Source organism: Pan paniscus, chromosome 3 (assembly GCF_029289425.2).
Source record: "Pan paniscus chromosome 3, NHGRI_mPanPan1-v2.0_pri, whole genome shotgun sequence".
NCBI lineage: Eukaryota > Metazoa > Chordata > Mammalia > Primates > Hominidae > Pan > Pan paniscus.
In genome coordinates, this window is record NC_073252.2 from 164,515,204 (window position 1) to 164,537,619 (window position 22,416).

The 22,416-nt window shown below is 35.2% G+C and overlaps 1 protein-coding gene across 4 annotated transcripts in view; it reads right to left on the minus strand.

Annotated features, from left to right (window-relative positions):
* Nucleotides 1-22,416, minus strand: part of SPOCK3 (SPARC (osteonectin), cwcv and kazal like domains proteoglycan 3) — a 496,712-nt gene that overhangs the window by 18,456 nt on the left and 455,840 nt on the right. For all 4 annotated transcript variants that reach the window (XM_055111986.2, XM_055111987.1, XM_003821795.3 and 1 more), the window contains one exon: nucleotides 2,648-2,869. In XM_055111986.2, the coding sequence (XP_054967961.1) occupies nucleotides 2,648-2,869 (222 nt within the window). The remainder of the gene's footprint in view (nucleotides 1-2,647; nucleotides 2,870-22,416) is intronic.

Here is a 22,416-nt window from a genome sequence, read left to right on the forward strand (position 1 = left end):
TCCTCCTACTCACTTTTTCAGGATTACTTAGAATAAAGAATTCTACAAATTACAACCATGTTCATTTTGTATTGCTTAATTGTCATGATTTTAGAAAATTAGCCATAGAAACAAATTTGTTTCTCAATTAAAATTAAAACATTTTTTCCCTTGGAAAACTACAAACATTTCACTTGCTTGAAATTGTACATTCCTTTTGTTGCTGTTGTTGTTGAGGTAGGGTCTCACTCTGGTACTCTGTTGCCCAGGCTGGAGTGTAGAGGTGCCATCTCAGCTCACTGCAACCTCCAACCTCCTTCTCCTGCCTCAGATCCCCAAGTAGCTAGGACTACAGGCATGTGCCACCAATCCTGGCTAATTTTTGTGTTTTTTGTAGAGACAGGATCTCACCACATTGCCCACGCTGCTCGGACTCCTGAGCTTAAGCAATCCACCCACCTTGGCCTCCCAAAGTGCCAGGATTACAGGCATGAGCAACTGTGCCCAGATGAAATTTATAAACTCATTTATTAAACTTTCAAAATTAACTTTAATTTTATAATGTGAAAGTTACTTTTTAGAAAAACATCATTATTTTCCAGTTGTTTTTCCACACTATGCAACTGTAGTCTTCATGGCAGTTTTAAGTAAGCCTAGATTAAATAACCTCTCATTCCATCCTATTTTTGAGAGCGAGAGCTCTCTATATAGCAGCTATATATAGAGTAGTTATATGTGTATATATATATATATATATATATATACACACACACACACATATATATTTATAGCTACAGTAAACAAGAATTTCAGGAAAATATTCTTTTATAAGCTGGAATATTTGAAAAAATCAGCATATAAATTAATGGTGATTTTTTAACAAAATTACTTATTGAACTAAAAGAATACATAAAAACAAAGTTGTATCGTATCACTAGCATGCCTTCTCAGTTACCCTGAGAACTTTTGTAACTTCTAGCAATTAAAGTAATGAAATGTTGGCTAAGAGTTTAGCCAAACCCTTCTAAGCATTAGAGAAATTGTATAAGCTCTTTTACTAGCTTAGGTACCATTTATTAAACTATTTCTGCTATGCATTAAATGATCTCAGAGAGTAAATCTTCATATGGCTATACAAAAATTAACACTTTGGGAGAATGCTACAATTTAAATGAAACATAGATAACATAAAATTTTGCTATGGGGACCTTTAATCAATCCTGCAAATATTGCTACAAAACCTAAGAATATTCTAAGATAAAGTATTTATCTATTTCTGTAGACAAAGCATTCAGAGTTATTCAGAATATTTTAAATGTTTGTGTATAGACACCAAAAATATGCTACCATAACACCAAAAAATAAAAATAAAAAATTAAAATAACGTTTGTCATCATAAGAAAAGAGTACATGACTACGTGTATTTTTCTGGCAGTTTAGCTGGATTTACTACTTTTTATTATTTAAATTATTTAAATGTACACTTGTCATTAATACTAGGATGTAAGTTTTTACGAGTATTTAACTTGAAAGCACATATGTAATGTAGCCAACAATGTGTGTTTGTGTGTGTAATAAATATTTTAATACAGTAAATGTATTTTTTAAACTTTGTTTAGAGTGGTTTATAAATAGTTAAGTTACTGTACTCAATTAAAGCTTCTGTTGACTCACCACTAATCAATTTATGCATATTCATTTCATCCCTAATTACTGAACTATTACTAAATATGGAAAAGTTATTGAGATAATAAACTACCCCATATAATGTGCTGGTTTTCCTTATCGAAGGCTGGTAATCATTGATATTGTAAAGTATCTTGTTCTTTCTCTTAGTTCTCAAGAATTTAAAAAAGCATTGACAATAGCAGGCTTTACCACATTAATTACCAGGGTATTTTCCTAAATTAACATCAACATTACACTTACCATTGTTTCTTTAGTTTCTCAAAACTTTATTATAACGTGAGTTTCTTGTTTTTTCCCCTATACATATTTAATATAAATTATCAATTGATTCCATAAGCCTGATTCCAATTTTACATTATGTTTACATTTCCTAATACAGAAAGATGCATAAAGAATTGGTGTCATTCCAACTTTTCACTTACCTCACCTCCTCCTTAGTATTAAGACACTTTTTCTGCTAGTGAATTTTATAAAAGGTAAGCTATTTTGAAAAGTTTGAAAGACTAAATCATTTTAAAATCACATGAGTAAAAATAACTTTATGGTGAATGCTCTGGTTCATTCAACTCATTTAATAAGATCACAAAATAGAACATTAAAACTCCACAGTATAGTGATAAAAAATCCATTTATTTTACATTGTGGGCAAAGCAGATAGCAAATTAATTTTAATGATTACTTTCCATATCTAAGTTCTTAATATCTCTGTGTGCTTCTTGGTGGCTCATAATGGAAACTGTAATGTACTGGCATTAATACAAAATATTAATTACTATTTTTCATCCTATTTAGCATATGTTGTATCTCTGGCAGAGTTATTTGTTCAACATGCTTCTTATTTGCTCTTTTATTAGACACTTGAATTACAAAAACATACACAAAATGAATGAGCATAGTGTACTGTTTTATTTTCTTAAAAAGTAAGTAAAATTTGACATGCAGGTCAACTATTTGCATCTGTAAGGATCTCATCTTTTACCTTGCTGTCTCTGGAAGCAGTAGCACCACTCATTATTAGATATTAAACTGTCCTTGTATGTGTCACAAGAATTGAAGAATGCCTTGGTACACTGTTCATTCTTATCAAGGTAAATGCTTCTGAGCTCTGACTGGTCCAATAGCAGGTCATAGTTTGTATCAAGTCTGTTAAACATCCAGCCAAGTGAGTCCTTGCAAATTGGCAAGATGCTGGTATCAAATCCTAAAGGCAAAAAAAGAAAATGATTAGTTAAATATGAAAGACACGATTAGCAGAAAGCAAAATAAGTCAACATAGCAGGTAGCTAGTGTAGGACATCTAATGAATAGTTAGAGAAGTAGAGCATTAAATTCATCATGAGTAGTTTGTTTCAAATTGAAGTGGATATAGTAGTATCTACATTTCAGGATAGTTGTGAGAATTAATTAACCAGAAAGCATTTGGTACTAATTAGTCATTCATTCAATGGCAGTTACTATTATAATCACATATTATTTATATTACTTTACTGATCAAATGTCTTTGAATAAATAGTATATCATGATAAATGTCTCATTAGATATATGTAAATACTATTTTAAAATATCCTATGAACAAAAAATAAAATTTATATTTATTCACAGCACTGAAAATATGATCTTAAAAGCAGACTTTACACAAAATAAGTAATAACTTTAATAATTCCCTATATCTTGGTAGGATTATGGTGACTGTGCTATTTCACATAAACCTATTGACCAGAGAAAGAATAATCATCATGTAATTTACACAGCCACTTGGTCTCCTGCTTCCCTCACGGAAATTTTACAAATGCAAATGTGTTATTATGAGAGGCCAGATGGTGCACTGTATAGAGCAGGTATAGAGAGATGACGGAACTGGGTTTGTATTCAAGCTACACACTACTCCACATGGGTTACCCCTGGTAAGCTGCAGACCTCACGAACCTCCGTTTCCTAAATAGCATCAGATGCAATGTCAGTGTTTTGAACTATTTTAAAAATTTGCTTTCAACAATTCTTATTTTGAGGGATTCAGTGAGCTCTCATATGTATGTTGCTTATCTAGTTGTTGTTTAATTTTCTCTTTTCTACTCATTACAAGTGAAAGTAAACTAATAACTCAGTTATTTGCATGGAAAAGAGGATGTATTGGAGACATGGGGACTTATGAAAACGGTATCAAAATGATGTAATCTTCAACAACAGGGTTTGAAGAGTAGTTTAAACATTTCTGAGTGCAATTCTCTCAGATTTTGTAGCTAATTTTATGTTCTAGTAATACAAAATCTATTTTGATAGTTTTTTTTCTTGTTATACTTTGAGTTATAAAAATAATAGAAATAAAAATGTAGACACTTAGGATTAAAAATTAAATAGGAGATTTAGGGGCTTGAAAAATTTACAATTTCATAAACTTTTGGGAATTTATTAATTTTCAGAAGATATTTAATGCTTATATCTGTGAATCACCATATTAGAAAATGGGAATACAAAGGTAAAAGAGGTATTTCTGGCATTTTCATAAAAGTATAAAGAATTTCAGTGTTTTTGTTGTTGTTGTTTAAATTCTCTTGTAAAATTGTTTATTGAATCAAAACAGAGTTATCTCACTCAAACAAACAGTAAACATGAATTCCTTATTTCCTATTTTCTGTGCAAGTGCTCACCTTGGTTCTGGAAATGTAAGGTTAAAAATGTAGATTAGGTCCCTATTACCTTGAAGCAAAATTTTAAAATAGTATATTTTGAGATATTGATTTAAACTATTCTAATTACCAGAAGTTGCCAAATGCCCAGGGGTTACATGAATAAAGCAACATTGGTGTGAGATTTCTGGTGTGCCCTTGATCCAAAGTATAAAAGGGTCTGCATAGAGAAACGGCCATATCATTCCAAAATGAATATCTGTTATTTACCTTATGGCTGGCAGGAAAAGAACACTGGGGAAAGAGAGTTGGGTACAGCCAAACAGATGAAAGACAAAAACTTCTCTGGGATTCAACCAATTCTGAAAGCTCAGACTCAGTTTGGAGGATGCAGAAGTAGATGAGATATGTACTACAGGGTTCTGTAAGTTGAAGGAACTTCCCAGAGAAACTGAGCAGAATACCAGGAGCTAGGAATTCGCCAATTAGGGTTTTCTGTCTGGAGACTATATGCAACATTCTAACTAGAATGTCTAGAGATGAAACATACAATAAATGAAACGAAATATGTGCTGGATGGTATTAAAAGCACATTGGACACTTCAGAAGAAAAAAAAAATCCTTGAAACTGAAGACATATGAAAAACCTTATCCAAAATAAAGCACATAGGAGAAAGAATATGAGAAAGAAAAACCAACCATGAGTCTTATTGAACTGTGGGACTATGTCACTTGCCTTAACATATCAGCAATTGAGGTCTCAGAAGAATACTCGAAGTGTGGGGTTCAGAAAATTATATGAATAAATAATTACTTACATCTTTTTGAATTTGATAACAATTACAAATGCAGATACACAAAGTACAATTAACATCAAGTAGCAGAAAGAAAGAAAACCAAACTAAAGCATACCATAAACAAATTGGTGAAAGCCAGCATCAAAAAGAAAAAAAAAAAAACTTTAAAAGTAGCCAGACAAATACTGAAACAGGAGAAATTCTGCACAGAGGAACAGAGATGAGAATGGCAGCAAGCTTCTCCTCAGAGGCTATGAAGCCCAGAAGAGAATGGAAAATTTCTAAAGTACTCAAACAAAGAAAAAGCCATACCTAGCAAAATTATCTTTCAAAAATTAAGCTAAAAGAAAGACCTTCTAAAAACAATGTAAAGCTGAAAGATTTCAAGAGTTACAACTCTTGAAATATAATAATGTAATAATGACAGAGAATGTAATAATACCATGACAGAGAATGTAATAATACCAGATGGAAATCTGGATCTACATATAGAAATGAAGAGGGCCAGAAATGCTACATATGTAGGTAAACATAGAAAACTTTTTTCCTTTCATTTTAAGCACTTTAAAAGCTAATGAATTGTTTAGAGCAAAAACCATAACAAAGTACTGTGGAGTGTACAACATAGATAGAATTAAAGTGTATGAAACTAATAGCACAAAATGTGAGTGCTGGGGTAGGGAGGGTAGTGTACTCTGGTAAGTTTCTTACAGCATATGTAAAGTGTTACAGTATTATTTGAAGGTACATTGTGATAAGTTAATGATATATACTATAAACCCTAGAGCAAACACCAAAAAGTAAAATGTAGTTAATTAACTATGTTAGTTTGATATTGCTGCTGTAACAGATGACCACTAAATTTAATATCTTAAGTAACATCAATTCATTATTTCATAATTCTGTAAGCTGAAAGTCCAACAGAGATCTCAAAACACTAAAATCAAGGTATCTGCAGTTCCTTTCTTGGGGCCATAGCAAATAATCTGTTTCTTTTTTCAGTGGGGTTGCTGGCAAGATTTACTTACTTGAAGTTATAGTATTGGGGCCCTTGATGGTTTGGGGTCCTTGATGGCTACCAGTGGAGGACAATTTCCACCTAGCCACCATCCATATTTCTAGGCTTGTGGTCACTTTCCTCATCTTCAAAGCCATTTCTTTGACTTCCTTTCCCATCTCATTTCTTTTTCAATACAGGGGAGAAAAGATATCCACTTTTTTTTTATACTTTAAGTTCTACGGTACATGTGCACAACGTGCAGGTTTGTTACATATGTATACATGTACCATGTTGGTGTGCTGCACCCATTAACTCGTCATTTACATTGGGTATATCGCCTAATGCTTTCCCTCCCCCCTCTCCCCACCCCACAACAGGCCCTGGTGTGTGATGTTCCCCTTCCTGTGTCCAAGTGTTCTCATTGTTCAGTTCCCACCTATGAGTGAGAACATGTGGTGTTTGGTTTTTTGTTCTTGTGATAGTTTGCTGAGAATGATGGTTTCCACCTTCATCCATGTCCCTACAAAGGACATGAACTCATCATTTTTTATGGCTGCCTAGTATTCCATGGTGTATATGTGCCACATTTTCTTAATCCAGTCTATATTGATGGACATTTGGGTTGGTTCCAAGTCTTTGCTATTGTGAATAGTGCTGCAATAAACATACATGTGCATGTGTCTTTATAGCAGCATGATTTATAATCCTTTGGGTATATACCCAGTAATGGGATGGCTGGGTCAAATGGTATTTCTAGTTCTATGTCTTTTAGGAATCACCATACTGTCTTCCACAATGGTTGAACTAGTTTACAGTCCCACCAACAGTGTAAAAGCATTCCTATTTCTCCACATCCTCTCCAGCACCTGTTGTTTCCTGACTTTTTAGTGATCACCATTCTAACTGGTGTGAGATGGTATCTCATTGTGGTTTTGATTTGCATTTCTCTAATGGCCAGTGATGATGAGCATTTTTTCATGTGTCTGTTGGCTGCATAAATGTCTTCTTTTGAGAAGTGTCTGTTCATATCCTTTACCCACTTTTCAATGGGGTTCTTTGTTTTTTTCTTGTAAATTTGTTTGAGTTCTTTGTAGATTCTGGATATTAGCCCTTTGTCAGATGAGTAGATTGCAAAAATTTTCTCCCATTCTGTAGGTTGCCTGTTCACTCCGAAGGTAGTTTCTTTTGCTGTGAAGCTCTTTAGTTTAATTAGATCCCATTTGTCTATTTTGGCTTTTGTTGCCATTGCTTTTGGTGTTTTAGACATGACGTCCTTGCCCATGCCTATGTCCTGAATGGTATTGCCTAGGTTTTCTTCTAGGGTTTTTATCGTTTTAGGTCTAACATTTAAGTCTTTAATCCATCTTGAATTAATTTTTGTAAAAGACGTAAGGAAGGGATCCAGTTTCAGCTTTGTACATATGGCTAGCCAGTTTTCCCAGCACCATTTATTAAAAAGGGAATCTTTCCCCATTTCTTGTTTTTGTCAGGTTTGTCAAAGATCAGATGGTTGTAGATGTGTGGTATTATTTCTGAGGGCTCTGTTCTGTTCCATTGGTCTATGTCTCTGTTTTGGTACCAGTACCATGCTGTTTTGGTTACTGTAGCCTTGTAGTATAGTTTGAAGTCAGGTAGCGTGATGCCTCCAGCTTTGTTCTTTTGGCTTAGGATTGTTTTGGCAATGTGGGCTCTTTTTTGGTTCCATATGAACTTTAAAGTAGTTTTTTCCAATTCTGTGAAGAAAGTCATTGGTAGCTTGATGGGGATGGTATTGAATCTATAAATTACCTTGGACAGTAAGCCCATTTTTATGATATTGATTCTTCCTATCTATGAGCATGGAATATTCTTCCATTTGTTTGTATCCTCTTTTATTTTGTTGAGCTGTGGTTTGCTGTTCTCCTTGAAGAGGTCCTTCACATCCCTTTTAAGTTGGATTCCTAGGTATTTTATTCTCTTTGAAGCAATTATGAATGGGAGTTCACTCATGATTTGGCTCTCTGTTTGCCTGTTATTGGTGTATAAGAATGCTTGTGGTTTTTGCACATTGATTTTGTATCCTGATACTTTGCTGAAGTTGCTTATCAGCTTAAGGGGATTTTGGGCTGAGACGATAGGGTTTTCTAAATATACAATCATGTCATCTGCAAACAGGGACAATTTGACTTCCTCTTTTCCTAATTGAATACCCTTTATTTCTTTCTCCTGCCTGATTGCCCTGGCCTGAAATTCCAACACTATGTTGAATAGGAGTGGTGAGAGAGAGCATCCCTGTCTTGTGCCAGTTTTCAAAGGGAATGCTTCCAGTTTATGCCCATCCAGTATGATATTGGCTGTTGGTTTGTCATAAATAGCTCTTAATATTTTGAGATACATCCCATCAATACCTAATTTATTGAGAGTTTTTAGCATGAAGGGCTGTCGAATTTTGTCAAAGGCCTTTGCTGCCTCTATTGAGATAATCATGTGGTTTTTATCTTTGGTTCTGTTTATATGCTGGATTACGTTTAATGATTTGCGTACGTTGAAGCAGTCTTGCATCCCAGGGATGAAGCCAACTTGATCGTGGTGGATAAGCTTTTTGATGTGCTGCTGGATTCGGTTTGCCAGTATCTTATTGAGGATTTTTGCATCAATGTTCATCAGCGATATTGGTCTAAAATTCTCTTTTTTTGCTGTGTCTCTGCCAGGCTTTGGTATCACAATGATGCTGAACTCATAAAATGAGTTAGGGAGGATTTCCTCTTTTTCTATTGATTGGAGTAGTTTCAGAAGGAATGGTACTAGCTCCTCCTTGTAACTCTGGTAGAATTTGGCTGTGAATCCATCTGGTCCTGGACTTTTTTTGGTTGGTACGCTCTTAATTATTGCCTCAATTTCAGAGCCTGTTATTGGTCTATTCAGGGATTCAACTTCTTCCTGGTTTAGTCTTGAGAGAGTGTATTTGTCGAGGAATTTATCCATTACTTCTAGATTTTCTAGTTTATTTGTGTAGAGGTGTTTATAGTATTCTTTGATGGTAGTTTGTATTTCTGTGGGATCGGTGGTGATATCCCCTTTATCATTTTTTATTATGTCTATTTGATTCTTCTCTCTTTTCTTCTTTATTAGTCTTGCTATCAGTCTATCAATTTTGTTGATCCTTTCAAAAAACCAGCTCCTGTATTCATTGATTTTTTGAAGGGTTTTTTTTGTGTCTCTATTTCCTTCAGTTCTGCTCTGATCTTAGTTATTTCTTGCCTTCTGCTAGCTTTTGAATGTGTTTGCTCTTGCCTCTCTAGTTCTTTTAATTGTGACGTTAGGGTGTCAATTTTAGATCTCTCCTGCTTTCTCTTGTGGGCATTTAGTGCTATAAATTTCCCTCTCCACACTGCTTTAAATGTGTCCCAGAGATTCTGGTATGTTGTGTCTTTGTTCTCATTGGTTTCAAAGAACATCTTTATTTCTGCCTTCATTTCGTTATGTACCCAGTAGTCATTCAGAAGCAGGTTGTTCAGTTTCCATGTAGTTGAGTGGTTTTGAGTGAGTTTCTGAATCCTGAGTTCTAATTTGATTGCACTGTGGTCTGAGAGACACTTTGTTATAATTTGTGTTCTTTTGCATTTTCTGAGGAGTGCTTTCCTTCCAACTAAGTGGTGAATTTTGGAATAAGTGCAATGTGGTGCTGAGAAGAATGTATATTCTGTTGATTTGGGGTGAAGGGTTCTGTAGATGTCTATTAGGTCTGCTTGGTGCAGAGTTGAGTTCAATTCCTGGATATCCTTCTTAACTTTCTAAGTCGTTGATCTGTCTAATGTTGACAGTAGGGTGTTAAAGTCTTCCATTATTATTGTGTGGGAGTCTAAGTCTCTTTGTAGATCTCTAAGTATTTGCTTTATGAATCTGGGTGCTCCTGTATTGGGTGCATATATATTTAAGATAGTTAGCTCTTTTTGTTGAATTGATGCCTTTACCATTATGTAATGGCCTTCTTTTTGTCTTTTGATCTTTGTTGGTTTAAAGTCTGTTTTATCAGAGACTAGGATTGCAAACCCTGCTTTTTTTGTTTTCCATTTGCTTGGTAGATCTTCCTCCATCCCTTTATTTTGAGCCTATGTGTGTCTCTGCACGTGAGATGGGTCTCCTGAATACAGCACACTGATGGGTCTTAACTCTTTATCCAATTTGCCAGTCTGTGTCTTTTAATTCGAGCATTTAGCCCATTTACATTTAAGATTAAAATTGTTATGTGTGAAATTGATCCTGTCATTATGATTTTAGCTGTTTATTTTGCTCATTAGTTGATGCAGTTTCTTCCTAGCCTCAATGGTCTTTACAATGTGTCATGTTTTTGCAGTGGCTGGTACCGATTGTTCCTTCCATGTTTAGTGCTTCCTTCAGGAGCTCTTGTAAGGCAGGGCCTGGTGGTGAGAAAATCCCTCAGCATTTGCTTGTCTGTAAAGGATTTTATTTCTCCTTCACTTATGAAGCTAGTTTGGCTGGATATGAAATTCTGGGTTGAAAATTCTTTCCTTTAAGAATGTTGAATATTGGCCCCCACTCTCTTCTGGCTTTTAGAGCTTCTGCCAAGAGATCTGCTGTTAGTCTGATGGGTTTCCCTTTGAGGGAAACCTGACCTTTCTCTCTGGCTGCCCTTAACATTTTTTCCTTCATTTCAACTTTGATGAATCTGATAATTACGTATCTTGGAGTTGCTCTTCTTGAGGAGTATCTTTGTGGCGTTCTCTGTATTTCGTGAATTTGAATGTTGGCCTGCCTTGCTAGGTTGGGGAAATTCTCCTGCATAATATCCTGCAGAGTGTTTTCCAACTTGGTTCCATTCTCCCCATCACTTTCAGGTACACCAATAAGACGTAAATTTGGTCTTTTCACATAGTCCCATATTTGTTGGAAGCTTTGTTCATTTCTTTTTACCCTTTTTTCTCCAAGCTTCTCTTCTTGCTTCATTTCATTCATTTGATCTTCCATCACTGATACTCTTTCTTCCAGTTGATCAAATCAGCTACTGAATCTTGTGCATTCATCATGTAGTTCTCTTGCCATGGTTTTCAGCTCTATCAGGTGATTTAAGGACTTCTCTACAGTGGTTATTCTAGTTAGCCATTTGTCTAATGTTTTTTCAAGGTTTTTAGCTTCTTTGTGTTGGGTTCAAACTTCCTCCTTTAGCTCGGAGAAGTTTGAATGTCTGAAGCCTTCTTCTCTCAACTCGTCAAAGTCATTCTCTGTCCAGCTGTCTTCTGTTGCTGGGGAGGAGCTGTGTTCCTTTGGAGGGGGAGAGGTGCTCTGATTTTTAGAATTTTCAGCTTTTCTGCTCTGTTTTTTCCCCATCTTTGTGGTTATATCTACCTTTGGTCTTTGATGATGGTGACGTACAGATGGGGTTTTGGTGTGGATGTCCTTTCTGTTTGTTAGTTTTCTTTCTAACAGTCAGAACCCTCAGCTGCAGGTATGTTGGAGTTTGCTGGAGGTCCACTCCAGACCCTGTTTGCCTGGGTATCAGCAGCAGAGGCTGCAGAACAGTGAATATTGCTGAACAGCAAATGTTCCTGCCTGATCGTTCCTCTGGAAGCTTCATCTCAGAGGGGTATCCGGCCATGTGAGGTGTCAGTCTGCCCCTACTGGGGGGGTGCCTCCCAGTTAGGCTACTCTGGGGTCAGGGACCCACTTGAGGAGGAAGTCTGTCCGTTCTCAGATCTCAAACTCCATGCTGGGAGAACCACTACTCTCTTCAAAGCTGTCAGACACGGACATTTAAGTCTGCAGGGGTTTCTGCTGCCTTTTGTTCAGCTATGCCCTGCCCCCAGAGGTGGAGTCTACAGAGGCGGGCAGGCCTCCTTGAGCAGCAGTGGGCTCTACCCAGATGGAGCTTCCTGGCAGCTTTGTTTACCTACTCAAGCCTCAGCAATGGCAGGCGCCCCTCCCCCAGCCTCGCTGCTGTCTTGCAGTTCGATCTCAGACTGCTGTGCTAGCAACGAGTGAGGCTTCATGTGCGTGGTACCCTCCGAGCCATGGACGGGATATAATCTCCTGGTGTGCTGTTCGCTAAGACCATTGAAAAAGCACAGTATTAGGGTGAGAGTGACTCGATTTTCCAGGTGCCATCTATCACCCCTTCCCTCTTCTAGGAAAGGGAATTCCCTGACCCCTTGAGCTTCCCTGGTGAGGTGATGCCTCACCCTGCTTTGGCTCACACTAGTGGGCTGCACCCACTGTCCTGCCCCCACTGTCCGATAAGCCCCAGTGAGATGAACCAGGTACCTCAGTTGGAAATGCAGAAATCACCCATCTTCTGTGTCGCTCACACTGGGAGCTACAGACTGGAGCTGTTCCTATTCGACCATCTTGGAACCACGCCCAAGATGTCCTCTTTTAAGAATGTATGTGATTAGATAGGGCCTATCCAGATAATCCAGGATAATCTCCTTATTTAAAGGTCTGGTGATTCATAACTTTAATTCCATCTGCAATCTTAGTTCCATTTGCCATGTAATATATCAGGTCCAGAGATTAGAATGTGAACATCTTTGAGAAGTCATTATTTGCCTCCCATCTAAACCAATTGTGGAGCTGAAATGTGAATCATGAAAAAATATAAAACTGATATGTCTAATTGAAAATAAGGCAAGATAAGAGAAAAAGAAAATAACAGCAATACAATAAAATAATACCAAGATGAAAGTTTTAAACACAACCGTATTGACAATCATTAAATTAATATGGTCTAACCCTTAGATAAAAAGGTAGAGATTGTCAGACCAGACAAAAATGTCAAACTCAATGCTATGCTGTCTCTAAGAGACCCGTTTTAGATATAAAGATACAGACTGGTTAAGAGTAAAATAATGGAACATTTAATCATAAAAGCTGGAGTGGCTATGTTTACGTAAGACAAATTAGACACCAGAAATTGAGTTAAAAAGCTGATTTTCATTGTGGTGACATGAATGAGATTTCAGGTTAGAACTTCAGTTTCCTTTTTAAGTCTATTGATCTTGTTTATAAATATTTATCATATAATACTATATATACAATGCTATATATATTATACATAGTGATTATATGATAGATTATATAAATATATTATATTATATTTGTATTGTATTATATAGTGATGAAATGATAGCACTATTCAAGAGCTCTCAAAGTCACCCAATAGTAGCTATTGTTTAAGAAGTTCAGAATAAGAAAATTTTTCACCAAATTTATTTCATTTTATATTTGTAGCCTCAAAAGAATCATATTTGAAAGGTATATATATAATTTACAATACTGTAATCATTTAATATCTAACATTCTTCTCAGCATTTGTTGCTTCATCATCCTGATGACTCTTGTAACACAATTTTGTTTATTGAGATATTTAAAATATAACAAAAATATAAGCTTTCTCTATCTTTGAATTTCAAGGTAAATAGATTATTTTGAAGAATCCCCACATTGTCTAGATGTGCACATTAAGGCCTAGGTATATTAAAAACAAACAAAGCAAGGTAGTGGTAGAACACAGTTCAATGACCTGAATCTAAGTTAGGTAGTTTGACATCCTCAGTCCAAACCATTATTATTACATTTCATCAAATCGTTTTTTTAGCAAGCATGCACACCTGTATGAATTTCATTGATTTTTAGTATAAAAGATAAACTCTTAGTTCTAATGTGCCTAAATGTCATTAAATACCTGTTGCACCTCATATGTTTAGAAACATTCTTTTATATTGATATATGAATTGTGGAATAAGCTTTCCTCAAATAGAGTGAGAAAAATTATTGGAAGTTTAAATATACTTTTGTTTCACACTATATTGACAAAAAGAATACTTAATAATATATTTAAACTGTCAAGGATGTTTACATGGTACATCATAAAATTATTTATATTAGCTGTTTTAAATTCTTCCTCCCATAACCACTGTTATTTCCGGTAATATTTTCAGGACTTATATTTCACCTAATTATAGACCATATTTTTATAGTTCTTAGCATGCTTGGTAAAATTGCAATGAAGAATATTCAGTCAAAACTGCCTCAAAATAAATTCCATAAAACCGAAGATTTTGAAGAAAATCATGGAAAATCAGTATATTTATGGATCACTATAAATAATCTCATTTTATTTTATAGTCAGTCTTAAAACTACATGAAGATAATGCTATATAAGGAAAGTTAAACATAAACAGTAATAATTTATTATTGATCCTTACTTTTTTCACATTTAAGATTTTAGAACTAGTGAACCAAATACTACAAATAATGCAGTAGTATGTCAAATGAACAAAAAGTACATAAAATATATGTTTAAAGTACGCAATGCTATCTGCTGTATTTCCAAAATGCCACATTCCATATTCATTTTTTCTATTATGTTATTCTGAATGTATCTATATTGTGTCTGAATTGCAATATGACCTCCTAAGTATATCAGTGGAAACTTTTCTTTCCCTAAAAGACTCTGTGTCCAATTTCCAGGAACATACAATTCACATCATTATAATAATGGTGAAGAAATTGCATATGAAATATTATCTAGTAGCCATCTAATACAATCAAATCTGCTATTCTATCAAATTAGAAGAAAGAGAGGAAAAAAGTAAGGGAAAATTTGAATTTATAAAATTGAAATATGATATTATTGGGAAATTGATACAACAGAATATTCACAAGCAGTTTTTAGGAGTCTGAATATTACTTGAAATGAACGTTTAAATAATTCAGAAACAGTAAACTGCAGAGCTGTGCAAGAATTACTTTTAGAGTGAATTCAGATTGCTAGATATGACTCTAAGTGTAGTCATCTTGAGATTTCTTTCCTTTTTGTTTGTTTGCTTTTGAGACAGGGTCTTGCTCTGTCACCCAGGCTGGAAGCAGTGGTGTAATCATGGCTCATTGCAGCCTCAACCTCCTGGGCTCAAGTGATCTTCCCACCTCAGCTTCCTAAGGATAAGACAATAGGCACAAGCCACCATGCCTGGCTAATTTTTTATTTTTGTGTTTTGTAGAGACAGAGTCACTGTGTTGCCCATGCTGGTCTCGAACTACTGGCCTCAAGCAATTTGCCTGCTTTGTCCTGCCAAAGTGCTGGGACTACAGTCATGAGCCAGCATGCCTAGCTTCATCTTAAGGTTTCTGGCATTCCTTGACTTCATTAAAGTTACTTCTCAGATCATTGTTTCTATAAGGGTCTCCTCTATTCATTATGATTATTTTCACAAACTTTTGTAATAATTTTTCTAAATGGAACTGACCAGGTCTAAATCTTATAAGAAACATCATACCGGAAAATAAAGGAAAATCTTTTTAAGCAAAACCTTTGTAAGCTATCTATGTTGCAAAAGTCAAGTAATTATCATAAAGATGTTCAATATTTAAGCTAAAATTTTAATTGTTATGAGACTGTAATGAAGGTGTGAAAAAACTGATGCTTCATTTTGCAGTGTAATAAAAGTAACTGTTTTTTTTAACTTAGATGTTTGACAATCAATAATATGATTCTAGAGTTTAAAGCTAGATCGCATTGTGTTGAAAAATTTATACCAGAGATTGTATAAGAAGATAATACTTAACTCTTAAGACATTTTACAACATTCTATTCTCTTATGTATTCATTTTTTCAGTCTTCTTCCTATGTTCTTTTACTACTTAGCTCTTAAATATTGGTATTCTCAGTGTTCACTTCTCAGCTGATTTTTTTCTAGTCTACATCAGCTCTTTACGGGTGCTGATTCAATTATACTGGTTTAGCTAACACTCCATTAGCTCACAATCTTTATCTCTAATCCACCTACCTCATTTGAACTTCACACTACATGTATATAAGCATAGGCACACATACACATTTTATATTAACTAGTATATTGATCATACCATGCACATATATGCATATATTGAACAAATAGGGCTTATAGGATATAATCTAAAACCACTCTTTTTTTCTCTTATACTCTGTAAATATGTGATTTTTGGTAAAGGTTTTCTCCTATCTCTGGAAGAAAACTCAGGAGGTCCCATAATTTGTTCATCTCAGCTTTCAGTAACAAAAAGTTGTATTGTCCTTGTAAGGTACAAATATAAGATAATTGGCATTGCAAAATGTCTAATGTTATATAATAATCACAGTTCCAAATCCGATTCTTTCTTTCTGTAGCTGGATATTTTGCTGGTGCAAAGTCAGGTAAGGAGAAAATGATGTTTCCTTAATCCTTCTCTATTTTTACTTCTAACTCTCCTCCATCTTTTTTATGACCACCACCAGTTTTTACGTGGATGAATGAAAGACACATAAGAGTGGACAGGGAGTTTCTTACCAAATTGATAACTGTCTTAGGAAGACTTTGTGCTGTATGGGCCTATCAGGTTTTAAAGGCTTCGTCTATTTTTATACCCCTAGATCCCTTTTTGGGTCTTTCAGGGGTCTGTAGAGTAAACATACAAGCATATGTCTTGTCATATGTGATATTTTTCTCTGGCTACCACCTCTTTGTCCCTGGATATCTGTGATCCATGTTTCCACTGGAGTTTACTCTGTATTCCCAACAGCCATCTCAGGCAGAATGTACATTTGTTCTCACCTGTGGCATTCAAATCTGATCCACAGTAAATATTCTTGTATTTCTTGCCCAGACCTTTAATTTCAAAGCAGCAGCAACTTTCCTTTGACAACAAATAAGTAAGCAGATCACAGCTGCCTCTGACTTTTAGATTTTTCTGGTGAAATTCAGGCCACAGTCTGCTTGTCTGGGAACACATATAAAGCTGTCTGAGTGGTTCTGTTGAAATCTCTCTCACAATTTGAAGTGTAAGCACCCTCATCCCTCCTTATAGGAATGGTGGAATCATAGCATAGCTCTTTCCAAAGAAACCTTCTTCACAAATTCTGTTGCCACCTTTGCTGTCTTTACTCTTTTAGATTTTCCTTTTGGATATGTTAACAGTTTAAGTGCAACTTGCTTACATTTGCAAATACCTTCATATCATAGCAGTACCTAGACTACTGTGTGGCTGAATAACAAGGAGTCAGAAACCTTGGGAGGGACATCTTTAGAATTCTTCCTACCACAATGTCTCTAAAGAGAGATTATTTGAGCAGAAATATAAAGGAAGTGAAATTATGACTATCTGGGGGAGTGAGGGAAGGGCATTCCAGGTAGAAGGAAGAGGAAGAGTAATGGATCTATGGTCAGAGCATGATTAATGTCACTGCAGAAAAAAAATGAACCAACGTGACTGGAGTAGAGTGGATGAGGAGAAAGTGGCAGGTGACGGGGTCAGAGCATGAGTGGTCTGCTCACTCACATATGTCACAGTAAAAACTTGCCTTTTACCTAGAGATCACCCATTTTCATCTCTGCTTCGTTTTTTTCAAGGATGGCTTCCAGGTGTTTGATCTGATCCGCTGAAATAATGGACTTGACATTTACTGAGTTGAGAAAGACAGCAGAAGAGTGGGTTTGTATGGGGTATCTGGCTTTGGGTATGTTAAGTTTGAAATGCCTGTTGAACTTTCAAGAGAAGATTGGAACACAAAGTTAAATGTAAGATTCTGGGCATCAAAGCTAGAAGTATAAATTTGAAGATCATCTGTATATAGCTGATTTTCTAAATGGGATACTGAACAAAATCTTAAAGGTAATGATTACAGCTAGAAGAAAAAGTATCAAGTCTTTGGGACTACCAACATTTAGATATCAAACAGGTGAGAAGAAATCAGGAAGGTAGACTCAGAGGGTGGCCCATGAAGTGAAAAAGGTCTCTTTATTCACTGTTGGAATCCTGAATGGCTGGGGCAATGCTTGGCAAATAGTATGAATTTAAAAATATTTTGTAAAGACTGATTAAATGAATTAAGTGCTAAGTATATGCCAAACACTGTAAAGAGTGGGGCACACGCATGAAGAATACTAAATATGGAACAGATATAAATGTGCATTCAAACAACAACAAACCCAAAGTGACAAGTGGTAGAGCAGGTGCTCTAGAACAGAGAAAAAAGAAAATAGTGCAAAGTGCCCCAAATGCTCAATAAAGGATACAACACATGAGGTAAAATTTGAAAATCTAAGAAGAGTTAAACCAGTAATAGTACTTTGTGATGGAGATAAATTTGACAGAGGGACAGAAGGAGAGGAGGAAGCAGATAAAAAACATTTTTCTGGGCTGGGCACGGTGGCTCATGACTGTAATCCCAGCACTTTGGGAGGCGAAGGCAGGCGGATCAGGAGGTCAAGAGATCGAGACTATCCTGGCCAACATGATGAAACTCCCTCTCTGCTAAAAATACAAAAATTAGCTAAGTGTGGTGGTGGGTGCCTGTAGTCCCAGCTACTCGGGAGGCTGAGGCAGGAGAATCGCTTCAACCCGGGAAGTGGAGGTTGCAGTGAGCTGAGATCACACCACTGCACTCCAGTCTGGTGACAGAGCGAGACTCCATCTCAAAACAAAAGAAAACAAAAAAACAAAAAACAAACAAACAAACAAAAAACAACAAAAACATTTTCTGCTGGGTTTCAAAGGACATTTTAAAATATGAATTGGAAGAAAATATTCAATTAACTCCTCATCTTCTTAGGTAACATTGACAACTTTGGATGCTAAAAACTAAGTGAGATTACAGGTAGAGAATACAACCCAAACAGTACAAATTTATCATTATTAGCTGGCAGGTACAGCTTAACAAAGGGATCTAGGAAGGAAAATACTTAACAACACTCACTCAAGGACTAAGTTAAGGAAAAAGACCAATATCCTATGTGTCCTGATGAAAATAATGTTAGAGAAGAGAGCATTCTTTAATTGTAAAAAGAAAGAAATATAACCACCTAAACATCTGCTGGATGCAGATGCCATGACTTATGGAATACATTAACATAAAGAAATCTTCACTTAAGGGCATAGAAAATTATCAAGGAAATAAACAATAAGTAAATAATTGCATTAAAAGTAATGATTTAAAATAATTCCTTTAGGCAGAAATGCAAAGACTGAAGGACATTGAGAAAACATTTTTAACTGTGAAAAATATGAAAATTACAAACATGTTTGTAATTATTAAATGCCAGGATTCTAAAACTCAGATACATTTTGTAAATTTTGAATAGTTAGCACACAGGCCAATAATAAATGTAAGCAAACAAAACACAGGAAGAATTAAATGAACAAAAATCTTTCTCTAGAGAGTTGATAAAGGTTTTTAATAAAATTCAAATTGTTTTAAATGCATATATTGATCTATCTCAATCTAAGTTATTTTTTATTTACATGAAAAGAAACAAAAACATTGAGAAACAGTATAATAAAAACAAAATAATTGTTATTAATATTTTGTAAACATTCCCAAGCTAGGTAAAATGCAATAGGAAAACATTCTCTGTGCGAGCATGTATATGTGCCAGCATGTACATGTATACCAGAGGCAGTTATTGCAACCTAGCTGAGTCACGTACTTGATATTGGTTTGCTATTACTTAGATTCTGAGAGACTGATTGGGAGATTACGTGATTAGTGAAAGAGTATAGGTTTCAAGCCCAGTGTGGTGGCTCAGGCCATTAATCCCAGCGCTTTGAGAGGCAAGGTGGCAGGATCACCCCATGTCTCTATAAAAAGCAAGAAACTAAGCCAGTTGTGGTGGTATGCACCTACAGTCACAGCTACTACTAAGAAGGTTGAGGCAGGAGGATCACTTGAGCCCAGGAGTTTGGGGCTGCAATGAGCTATGATTGCACCACTGCACTCTAGCCCAGGTCACAAAGTGAGGCCTTGTCTCAAAAAAGGTATATAAATACCTAAAAGTTACATTTCTTAGACCAAAAAACCTGGGGTTAAATCCTAGCTCAACCATTTACTGTGTGACTTTGGGTTTTTCCCTCTCAACCATTTCAACTATAAAGTGAAGTAAATAATGACTATTTTGCATTGTAAGGATTACATGAAATAAGGCAAATACTTATGCTTAATTGCTGAACCCTATGGTATCAGTACTATTAATAGATTACAAATTCCAGGTCCAGACCACAGTGTGCTTATTAATACTGAAAATGCTTTTGCTTGTCCTGCTTCCTCAACCTCCCACACTCACCAATCTTTGTAATCCCTTGGAAAGCACCAGAGCCCTACAAGACATGTCATATTTTGTAAGAATTGTCAAGCAATGTCTCTTCTCTTCAAAGATATTTCAAAAAATTCTGAAAAGCAGAAGCTATCAGACATAAATATTTACAATAAAAAATTCAACATTTCCTGATTATTTATGTTATTGTAGTAAATGAGGTTATTTACTTCTAGAATGTAGACACATAAGCAGTACATTTCCCAATCTTATGAACTAGTAGGCCTATATTATCAATTTTACTTGTTTAGTCCTCAAGTAAATCAATAGCATAGCTGAGAGCAACATAAATTGAAGTAAAATCATTCAAATGAAAGCAAAATCTGGGTAAATGTGCATTTCAAAACCTATTCTGAATGACTGAATTGTCCTCACTAATGAAAGTTTAATATTTTTAAAGTACTGTAATACTGTCCGATTTGGCGAGGGGAAGGGGTAAACAGCAGGTATTGAAAAGAAAAGCACCATTCTGGTCCACACAGGATTCAATACACACTACTAGGCCTTGATTATTCAAGGACAGGTAAGACAAAATTCCTCTCTTCAAACTGTCATTTTAAAAATTATTTTAGGTTCCACTTTCAGTAATTGTTGAATATGGTCTTATAGAACCAGCACTGCCACAGATAAATAATTAAATTCTAGACTTTTTTTTTTTTCTAAAGCAGGAAGTGTATGAAGAGTTAATAGAGTCGGCAGATTCTTGTTGTAGTCTGCATGTTGAGGAAGGAGGTTATGTGTAGTGAATTTCCAATTTTTGCTGTTTTTTAAGTTGGGGGTAGGCAGAGTTTTCATGGTGCAAGGTAGCAATAACACTGGTAGAAAAAAAATGCAGACTTTTTAGCCTGGAGAATCAGAAAGTTGTGTATAGCCACTGAGGAAAGCCGAAGAAATCCAAGAAGAAAATGAGATAAATTATCACCAAATACCACCTACCCAAAACTCGGATGATCTATCAGCCACATATGTATTCCACAGGCTTCAATCACCTCTGCTAAGACTAGAACACTGAATTGAGATTGAAGCTGGCACCCAAGAAAGAGAGTTTCCATTTTGAGACCAACAAAGTTAATCATCTGTTAAGTCAATCAAGCAACACTCTCTGGGGAAAAATAATGCAAGGCAGCATCACACAATTCCATATTCATAAGGTCTGGAACACCATCCTGAATTTTGAGACACGTTAAAAATCAGAAATATGGAACTCATTCTCAAAAAAAAAGTAAAGATAATCAATTAAGAATAAATTTGAGGTGATCCAGTTGTTGGGATTAGCAGATATCATTTTAAAGCAACTAAGATTGTTACATTCAATAAGGTAAAAGAAAACATGCTTGTAATAATTGCAACAATAGAAACTAACAGTAGAGAAATATAAATTATAAGAATGAGCTAAATGGAATGTAAGAATGACAGTAACAAAAAAAACCCTTTTAAATTAAAACTAAATTCACAAAGGAAAAGGTAAGTAAACATGAATATAGATCAATCAAAATTATCTAATTTGAAAAAAAAGAAAAAGATTGAGAAAAAACTAAATAGAACCTCAGGGAACTGTTAGGTAATATCAAGTGCTATGACATATACATTTGAAGTTCCAGAAGAGAGAAGAGAGATAATTGTGTAAGAAAATATTTGAAAAAATAATGGCAGAAAATTTGCTTAAATGCTTACATTTACAAATTAAAGATATGCAGGACTTTTCAAGCAGAATGACACAAAGGTCATTCCTAATCATAGTCAAACTTTCAAGACCTAAAGATTAAGGCCAATTTTGAAAGCAGCAGGAGAATATGACACATAGAGGTAAACAATAATTCAATTTGTCTGGCATCTCGTCAGAAATTTTAGAGACCAAAAATGAGTTGAATAACATCATTAAGTGAACAAAAAAATAATTGAAAACTTTCAACCCAATAATCTCCATTCATGAAAATATTACTTAGGATTAAAGGCAAGGACTCACTGGTTTCACCTAGAATGTGAGAAGTTAAAAAGAGTATTGTTCACAAATAAACAATAAGAAAAGTCTGAGTAATTAGCAAACCACAATTTTCTTGAATCGATAAGTGAGTTTATGTCCTAGAGCAATACAGTAACCCAGAATCTAAAAAAAGACATGTGCCTCCAAGAAAGGATGGAACGTGAACACTGGCTTACTTGAGACAGATACCAAATACCATGTAAGCTAATAAGAAAAATTCAATTTATATTTTCAGTGAATT